The 10546-nt window shown below is 42.1% G+C and overlaps 1 protein-coding gene across 1 annotated transcript in view; it reads left to right on the top strand.

Annotated features, from left to right (window-relative positions):
- dscaml1 (Down syndrome cell adhesion molecule like 1) overlaps positions 1 to 10546 on the top strand; it is a 106056-nt gene that overhangs the window by 12576 nt on the left and 82934 nt on the right. Inside the window, exon 3 of the mRNA XM_008301727.1 lies at positions 6090 to 6236. Coding sequence (XP_008299949.1) covers positions 6090 to 6236 — 147 coding nt within the window. The remainder of the gene's footprint in view (positions 1 to 6089; positions 6237 to 10546) is intronic.

Here is a 10546-nt window from a genome sequence, read left to right as displayed (position 1 = left end):
ACACACACACACACACACACACACACACACACACACACACACACACAAACATTTTGCTCAAGCTGGCTCATGGTGTTCAGTTGCCAGCTCTTTGTCAGGTTGTTTGGCAGGGAAGATTTTGGAGAGTGAGCTGCAGACATGGAAAGATGTGAAAAGAATCAAGAAAAAGTGGATTTTTAGGTCACAGTAATAGCCAGGCAGACATTTTGACTGTGTTTATGAATCCTGCATGAAGAGACAGTCAGCAGTTCCCTTACCCCACACATGTGCACCAACAGTATCACTCTCCAAAATGCTGCCGGATTCTTTTCCACAGCACACACACACACACACACACACACACACACGGGCACACACACACACACACGGGCACACAAGCACACACCCATATGGCCTGCATGGTCCCCAGAGTAGGACAGTCCCTCCAGCGTGAGAGTGACCTTCTAGCCAGCCTCGGCGTTGGGATGACCTTCCCTTCCCAAATAATTACAACAATTAATCAATTAAATGCTGAGGCAACCACAACTCCACAGCTCCATAACCAGGGCTCACGTGCATGCGTGTGCACCTCATTACCTCCAGAGTCCTGCACAGCACACATGCTCATTTACGCACACATATAAAAAAATAAAAAAACCCTGTAGTTGCCATGGGCGACAGAGGCGTGAGCGCCAGGGTGTGGCGTGCCCCGTCTCAGGTGGTGCAGGAGAATGATGACAGCTGACAGCTCACAGTGTGACACCTCCCAAAAATCTGCCCCCCCCTCCCCCCCTCTCTCTCTTTCCCTTCTCTTCACATCTTCACATGTCTCTCTATCCCTCCCCCCTCTTTCTCACCCTCTCCCATGCATGCTGATTGTGGTCCAATAATAGCACTAGCACCTGTCTGGATAGCTCTACATTTATGAAAATCACTATGTGGGCTGCTTGTTTTCCTGTATAGCTTTTTTTTTTTTTTTTTTTTTTTGGCTTTCTCATGGCGACGAATGTAGTTTTCTGTGTGCTTTAAAAAAAACAAAAAACTTAGGCTTTGATTAAAAAGGTAAATTTGCGTGATAGATTTCAGATTGAGGTTTGAAAGATGGCTAAAAAGAATTTTAGTTACTTTGCGGACAATTAAGTTCTTTTGGAATATGTCCCCATATACAATTAAAGTTTTTGATACTGAGTACTGCTAATCACTTTGTAGAAATTCAGATTTTTGTGTTTTTTTTTCTTACTTTTCAGGCACCCATTGGTTACCAGTCATTTATATACTGTATAAAATCTACTTGGAGGGTTTCAAAATGTGCCAAAGTTGCGTGTCTCATCATATCAAACATCGTGTCTGCTTTATTATCACAGCTGATTTCCATTATTTTTACATGGTGCTTCAGTAGAAGGTCAGATTGATTTGAAAAGTCTGCACCAAGTTACCTCAACTCTCATAAAACCTCAAGCACACTTGACATTTGGTGTCATGCATTACAGTTTTAGTAAGTTTTTAATAATAATTGACTTCAGTGGATGTTTGGAAAGTAGAAAAAAATGCATTGAAAAATTACTCTTCCACTTTACACTTGTATCATAAAGCACTTGTGATGATATAGATTTGTCCTGTTGAGAAAAATAATCGACTAAACAACTACAAATAGAAATATGATGCGCTTTGTGAGAAGATCCGATTTACATGTGTGGGGAATTGAAAACTGATTGACCAGAAGATTAGACATGTGAAGAATTGGTTATATGTCATTTCTATTACACAATACCATTTCTGTTATTAAATAGCTGTAATAAATGTAGTTTTATCCAGTTTTAACTTTTTTATTCTCAATAGATTTCTTACTTGCTAGCCTCAAACCAAATATTATTTCAATAATTAGTTTTAAAAAAGGACAACAGTTGAATAGATTAAATGTTCGTTAATTTCAGCCTATTTTAGGTGGGCTGTTCTTTCTGCCCATTTCAGTTTCAAAACACCTATTCTATTCATTTTTTCAGAAGAATAAAAGAAGGCAACTGGTTGAGTTTGCAGGACAAATCTGTCAGCTGTCACTTCTAGTATTATCAAAGGAGAAGGGCAGAGAAAATCTATTTCACATCAACAAAAAGATTGACTATTAAGTCATTTTTGTGAGTTGGACACTAGCCCCAAAAGGATTTTTTTATTTTTTTAAATGTAACACATCTTGTAGTTTGGCAGCATATAGCTTCAAGGACTTCTCTCAAATCTGAACATTTCATCTCAGTGGATTTTGCACTTTTTCTTTACTTTCTCTTCTTTAGGATGCACATCTCATTTTCATTTTTCCGGTAACAAGTTACGGGACCCAGAGGACAGTTAAAGGACAGGTGTGTGAGTTTGCTCTAAAAATGAAAGCACTCCTTTGGTACATACAGTTAGTTGTTGCAGTTGTTTGTGCTGGGATAATATTCTGGCTGAGTCCGAGGGTTTCGTGTTTTGTGCGCCTAACACCTCCTTAGACAAACTTAATAAAATGAAATGGGGACACCTGTTCAGTGAGCCCCACCTCAGCTCCCCTTTGTTCCAACTAAAACACACAAACCTACATAGGCCCAGGCCAAGACAGCAGGTGTTTAGATCACTTTCCTCCATCTGCCCTCCTCATCTCTTCTCTGGCTGACATTTCCTTACTAATACAGTAAATAGGGTCCCTGAACCTGACACACTGCTCCCCCCCCATCCTTTTTTCATTCAATAATGAAACCTGCATCTGTTCATTTCTCTTGTATTTCATTATATTTCTCAGCCTCTATCTTTCTCCTTCTCTGTGTTTTTACTGCTTGCTTTATGAATAAGTAAATGCAGTATTTGGTTTCCCCGTCGTTAATTATTGAAGCGACAGTGATACAGGACTTGCCTCCCAGTGCGCCCAGTCGCCCAGACCCATGTTTTAGCTCGTTCCTAGGCAACCAGGCTGCATATAGTCAGGCATCAGTAACATCCTAATGATTCTGCTGCGCATGCGATGAGGGGGAGTGCAATTTACACACAAATCAGTTGGGCTACCATTTGCATCATGTCACCAGGCTTAAGAGGATGAATATGTAATGTTTTTTTTTTTTTTTTTCTCCTCTCTGTGTCTTTCATATCTTCGAAGAGAAACGTGTGATAAATGACAATGCTATCACAACAGCTACCTCTTATTGGGGGTTGGTTACATGGTTGTGTACAAGGGCATGTTGCCATACAAGGCCTTTTTGACAGATTTTAATGGGGAGAGGAGTGGTTAAACAACACTTTCTTAAAGGGTATCAAGTGTAGGACAAGGTGGGATCACAGACATGGGAGCACAATCCTGAGGTGACCTTGACTGGATTTGAACCAAATTGAAATGTGATGACTGTCATCCTCGCGCCAAACATTTACAAGCTGTCAAGCTGATTTTAAACACTCTGTGAGAGGCTCAGTGGACATCGGGGATTTTACTCGCTATTGACGAGAGGCAGCAGAGTCAGTCAGAAAGTAAATAAATGATTGAAAGAACTGGCCCGGCCACAACAGCCGAGGCAGCTCTGTCAATCCCGGCTATTGATCTGCAGGTAGATGGCATCGATGAAAAGCAGGGGCTGTTTAAATGAAAAATTGAAATGAGGACCTGATTAGAATTAATTATCTTTTCGCTTTGATTTGTTTGCGAATAAAGCTTCAGATCACATTAGCGGCCTGTGTGTCAGGTGACCAGAGTGAGATGTGCTATGCTGTCCAAGTACAAGTGAAGCAGAAACACCACAAATGCTCTTCTCGAGGCCCCAAAATCAATGTTGTACACTTCATCAATTTTTTGGCAAGGTCACATGTATGATGAGCTGTAAAGTTGAACAATTTTGACAGAGAAGTGCGTCCTCTACTCCAGTCTTTGGAAAGAAGAAAGAAAGGGTGCAAGGTTCAGGTGATTACGCATAAAGTAGAGAAGTGTAAAAGCAACGGGCGGAATCAAACAAAGACTTGGGAGATTAAACCTCGAACTTTAAGGTGAAAGTCTCCCTACCATTTGGACAAGGACATTGGCTTTGGTTCCACTGGGTTCCAGTGACAGTGGCGGCTGGCATAAAGCATTATTAATGACCAAGGAAACTGGCCTTCAGGCTAGGCGTTAATTATATCACTGGAGAGCTGGGGGAGAGAGAGGGAACACACGGGAGGGCGGGGCCACTCCTTGTGTTGTGTGTGTGTGTTTTACATTGTTAAGCCATTACTGTCCCCGTTTCTAAAGGGAGCCCGGTTGATAGATTGCTAGAAACACTCCCCAATATCAGTCGGAGACCCTATCTCATTTCTGTAATTGTGTTTTTCCCATCTTACTCATGTCAAATAGCCCCCCCTTTTTGTCTGTGTCAAAGTTACACGAAGAAAAATCTAGCAACATCCCTTTAAATAAATGAGATCAAGATGGCAGGTAAGGCCACACAGTTGAGCTCAGTTCAGTTTAGAAAACAGCTCCCTTTTCATTCAGTCGAGCTAGCATGCCCTTGAACTACCAGTTTTTCCCTGCTCACCAAAATAATCCATTAATTTAATTTCACTTTACTTAATTTATTTAATGAAAATGTATGCTCTGATTCAGCATTCACATTTCTCACTAATCTAAATGTGACAGAGTTAACTGGAGAGATAATTTGGTTAGCTACAGGCTACTGTTTTCATCATTAAGCCTGTCTTAATCACCACCATCCTTTCTGTACACTGGCACAGATTCACAGTCTAGTGCACTGCATGCCATGTGCAGGGGGTGTGTTTTTGATGCCTGGCGCCTGCATGTGACAGTTCCATCGGCTGTGAGCAGCCCTCCACTCCTCGCCGTCTCATAGCATCTGCGGCGTTGTTCTTTAAAAGGCCAGGGGCCGCTCACTGCGCATCCCCTTCAACGCAGCTCCAAGTCAACTCTCCTTACAATCATACTATAACTTTCAATCTGGGGCTAAACAGTGAAACACTGGCCTAATGTGGCTGAACAGAACACCAGACAAGTTTGTTTACTGGGCCCGTCTCTGCTTTTACTCGGAGTTGTACAGGACAGACTGATGTGAGCTGCACAGTGTCAACATGCAACGTTATGTAAAGAAAGACTTGTGGATTGAAGAAATGTGTCAAGAGGGGGGAAAAAAGCACTTTTATTCAGACCTTTACAATGCAATGATATGATGCTTTTCTCAGTTTTAGTTCGTGACAGTGTCACAACCTTTAGTTTCTGGATTCATGGTTCAAATAATCAATATGAAGATGTCACCAGGGAGCCTCAGATGTAGATCAAAGTGATATGTAATAAGCTCTCAGGAGGATATCCATCCATCCATCCATCCATTATCTATACACCGCTTAATCCTCACTAGGGTGGTGGGGGGGCTGGAGTCTATCCCAGCTGACTCAGGGTGAAGGCAGGGGACACCCTGGACATAACCAGTCTATCACAGGGCTACACTTAGAGACAGACAACCAAGCACACTCACATTCACACCTACGGACAATTTAGAATCACCAATTAACCTCAACATGTTTTTGGACGGTGTGGGAGGAAGCTGGAGAACCTGGAGAGAACCCACACTTCACAGGGAGAACATGCAAACTCCACGCAGAAATATCCCTGGTGTCCTCACCGGGACATGAACCGACGACCTTCTTGCTGTGAGGCAGTGGTGCTAACCACCAAACCACCTTGCAGCCCTCTCAGGAAGATATCTCACAGAAAAATGTTCTCAAAGTACAAAGTTGCACGATAACACTACAACTATCTGCCAATAGTTTGGTCTCTTTAGGACTCAAAATGCACAATTTTTGCTGGTCCAGCTTTTTTAGTATGACTGTTTGATGCTTTGCTTTTCTGTCTTGTGTATCATTAATTCAATATTTTCGAGTTTTAAACCGTTGATCTGACAGAACAAGAAATTTGAGGTGTTTTCTAACAACTAAATGATCAAAATAGATGCTACTTTTATCAGAAAACCCCCAAAAATGTCAGCAATTTTCACCTTTACCACCTTTTGTTGCCTAAAACTACAGATCGAAGGTTGACTTGACACATCCACCATCACCAGCAACTGGTGTCCGTCCATTAACTAACGACAGCTCTTTTCTTCACACACCAGTGTTCAGGGAGCCCTACACAGTCCGAGTGGCCGACCAGCGCTCCATGCGGGGTAATGTTGCCGTGTTCAAGTGCCTCATCCCCTCAGCTGTCCAGGAGTATGTCAGCGTGGTGTCCTGGGAGAAAGACACCGTCTCCATCGTCCCTGGTAGGAAACATTAGCCGTCACTGACAAAACACAAACTAAATCTGCAGAAAATTTCACTGTGAGTGCATGCTTGCTGTTTTTAATCAGTTGGCAGGTATTAATTGAAAACAAACGTAATTCCAATATATCAGTGGAGAGTATTTGCCCTTACCAAAATGAGAAATATCTATTAAAAAAAAAAATGTTTAAAGGAATGGATCCCAAACCAAGGCTTGTGAGTTGGTTCACTTAAAAGGTGTGATTTTACTTCAGATTTAATTCTCATGAAGATTTCCTGCTCTTTTGCCATTTTTTGTGGTTGCTGACAGCCCTCGTTCGATACAAATCAATTTATTTGTGTTGCTGGCATCGGTGCTGGCGAGAGAAGATGGAGGAAGGTTGACAGAATGCTTCAGTCATTCAAAAATAAGTCTGATGAAATGGCCTTTGCCTGGCACATTCCTGGCTCCTCACTCACTAACTGACACCGCTGTGGTTAATAGCTGCGTTACAGGGATAAATCAGGCATTAGTAGACATGTGCTGTTTGTGTGAGCAGTGCGTGTGTGTGTGTGTCTGTGTGTGTGGACTGGAGGGATCTAATTTGATGAGTGATAGATCTGTTTAGCTGCTCATCACAGTCACCCAAAAGAGAACAGCCACACCTCTAGGGCTCTGCTGTGTCTGAAGCCGTTCTCCCTGCTTCGTCCGATGCTCTATTCAAACCACTCCATGTTTAATAATAATACCGGTTTGAGAATGAGCCTCCTACATGCTGCTCTATGCCTGTGCATTGGCATTTCTGTGTGTGTATGCATGTGTTCGGGGCTTGTGTGGTGCAGTGTTAACATTTGCTCCATGGAGCAATAGCAAATTGCAGGGTGTCAGATGAGACTGTTTAGGTCAGATGATACGTATTGCTCCCTCTGCCCCTTATCTTGCTCTCTGATACCGAGCACCCGTTTCATCTCCCGACACTGTGTGCGGCTGTGTGTGCATAAAGGTGTGTGTGTGTGTTTGTGTGGCTCTTTGTATGGCTCTGTCCTTCACACAGGAGCACTCATTGATCCAGCACAACTGTAGTGTGTGTATGTGTGTGTGAGTGTGTGTGTGTGTGGCCTGAGGGGGGTTTCCAGTCTGGATCGATAAAGCTTGCTGCTGGATTCCCCTCTCTCTTGTCACGGATCCCTCAGTGTGAGAGTGGTGAGATCGGGCCAGTCTGTTTGACTCATAGCTCTGTGTGCGAGTGCGTGTCTGTGTGAACAGTGTGTGTGTGTGTGTGTTTGCTAAAGCCACTGTATCATGGCCGTGTGGTAAGAGCTCAGTGGGAGTATGTTATTGATCAGCTGATGGACATGTTGGGTAAAACATGCACATATGAACAAGCAAAAGCATGCAGGAACATGTACAAACACACACATGATTACATGAGCAGCTTTCTGAGATTATTCTGGTCAGTGCACATCATCCATAATCTTTATTAGAAAGGCTATGATAGAATTCTCCCTAAGTACATATAACACAAAGCAGTATATTTACTGAATATTCTCATCACTGCTTTGATTGGAAAAGATTAATGAACTGAATAATTTATTACTGCTGTATATGCAGTATTATATTGTAAAAGATAGTGTGTTTTAGAAGTGGTAAAGAATATGAAGCACCATTTTTAGGCTGAAATTATTTGGCAATCATTCCCTCTTCTTGGATTTGCTGCTTTCCTTTTTTTTTACTATGTTGTAAACTCAGTATTTTGGGGTTATGGATTTCTGATTGATGTGATGCCACAGGCAGCTTTGGGGAACTATAATGGGTCTCTTTTATTTTTTCACTATTTTCTGAGATAATCAATTAACTGATTAATTGTAAGGTTTTTGCTAATAAAAAATAATCATCCTGAACCATCTGAATTTGCATTTGAAAAGACTCGAGAGCTTTTTTTTTTTTTTTTTTTTTTCATTTTTCTCCCTCACTCCTTTTCTCTCTACCAAGGGCTGATGAATAGGTCTTATTAGTAACACAGTGCTCCTCTTCTTCTTTCTGTCCATCTTTGGCTCGTAGCCTCCTCTCATCTCTCTCCCTCCCTGGTACAGACTGGTGGCCTGTGTCAGCATCATGGTCACACACACACACACACACTGACACGCTGAATGCATGCGGGCGCCCCTCCCGTCCCACTGCACTCTGCCACACACCTCATCCATCCATCCATCCATCCATCCATCCACTTCATCTATCAGCTCCTGGTGGCATGTACAGCTTTCAGTCTTTCAATAGCACTCGAGATGCTCTAGTGGTTCGCCATTTATTAGGGACAGTGTATGCCAAGGTATTGGCTTGACAGGATGACACATGTCACACAGACGGCTGTGTTGGTCAATAAAGCTGAGTTTGAATGGGCTTTGATGAAGAGGCAGGAGGGTGTTTGCTGACAGCTGGCCTCACTGTGAGACGACCCTGCCTGGGTGTCGTGTCACTATTTGACAGCCAAATCTGTTTGCGTTGTGGCCCGTTCGTGGAGCGATGTGGGGGGGGAGTAGACAGATAGATAGACAAGGCAGACAGTCAAACAGAGAAGGGCTTTGTGTGTTGACTGGCTATCGCCGTTTCTACTCCCCTGTCATACCTCCCCTTCTCTCGCTACTTTTCTATCCAGCCATATCTTTTCCTTTAATTGATGGTTTGCTGCTGTTGCTGTCGGTTAGAAAATTAGCATTTGTTTGCTTGTCAGTTAGGGAACTGAAAGAGTATGCTGTGACGGATGCGTATGTGTACCAAGGAACTTCATCTGTGTGTGTGTGTGTGTGTGTGTGTGTGTGTCACTTTGTTAGTATCCATCTCCTCCTCCAGTTGGAGCTTAAAACAGTGTGAGTTTTATCTGGTCACCATGGTAACGGGTGCAATCCGGCGGGCGGAATGAGGAAGGTGTGAGGATGCATTGCTGCCTGATTTTTATTAGTGCATCACCACGGCTCGGCTCCGCTGTGCTCATGCACACACGCACACAGACATGCGCACACACACAGACAGACACAGAGGACATAACTGCATATGTATGTTTTCTTCTTCTTCTTTCTGTCTGTCTTTCCTTCTTTCCCACGTTCTTTCTTTTATTAGAAGTTGTAAATTTCCTAGTTCATGCTCTTGAATATGAGGGTGACACTGTTTTACATCCTATAGATGGATGCAGATACTGATATCGGGATATATTTCAGCTTATAAGTGACAAGAAATCGCATGTAGCCAGAGTATCACAATTACAAAGCCTCAAAGCAAAGTTATGTTTACTGCATGTATGAGCTTGAATATTGTTGATACTGTGTGCAAAAGTTTAAATCAGTTCCGACTTATAGATTCTTATCTGTTAACCTTTTCCATCAGCGAGGCGTCTGATCGCTCCCAATTTCTTCTGCAGCAAAACGACAACCACAAACATACAACCAGAGTCATGTATTAGCTTTAATGACAAGAAGAACAAGGAGTCTCACAACAGGTGGCACGACCCCAAAACAAGACCCAATCTTAACATTTTTTAGTCAGTCTGGAGAGACAAAATATATACCAGCAGCCCAAATCCACTAAGAACTGTGGCAAGTGTTCCAAAATACACAGAACAACCTGCCTGCCAAGTATCTTTATTTTTACTTTTAGTGCTTAAATGTTTTGCACAGCATTGCAGATTTTGAACTGTCAAATATCAGCAATTGTGTCAGCCTCAAAACTCTGGCTGGGCTGTCATATACACATCATATTCGGGGTTCTGTTGTTCTTTAAGACCTACTTCAAATGGTATTTTTGCCTGGAAATGCTTTTCTGATATCAGCAGTGTGTCTGTCTGAAAATCCACTTGTCTAGAAATATTCACAGGCCTGTTTATGAATTTGTGGTATAAATGTGTATGTAGTTCAGTCTCTTCAGAGTTATGTCTTAAGTAGGAATTTGACCAGTACGGTAAAATTCCACACGCTGACATTAGATATAATAGCTCACCTTCCTTCGACACAAAAAAATACTGCATATGTGAATCACATTACTTATTGCGGTTAAATAAATTATACTGGAGACACCTGAGTAGCAAACTTCATTAAATGTTGATGAAAACATTGACAGTGTGAGTCAGGATGGTATCAAGTCAGGGTAAATAAATGTTTTTATCTATTTGACTAAGCTAAATGTTAGATCATGTATGACATTTGAAAATGCAGCATCCATTGCAGGAAAAGTTCACATAGAACACTACAACACTGTTAATCATAACTTCTTCAAAAGTTTATCAGAGATTGTACAGAAGTACTCCTAGTTTTTACATATAAAAAGGCAAGATGAATAACA

Source organism: Stegastes partitus, unplaced genomic scaffold, assembly GCF_000690725.1.
Source record: "Stegastes partitus isolate 25-593 unplaced genomic scaffold, Stegastes_partitus-1.0.2 Scaffold1704, whole genome shotgun sequence".
Taxonomy (NCBI): Eukaryota; Metazoa; Chordata; class Actinopteri; family Pomacentridae; genus Stegastes; species Stegastes partitus.
The sequence above is the reverse complement of the archived record's forward strand: the minus strand, read 5'-3'. Positions and strand labels throughout refer to the sequence as shown.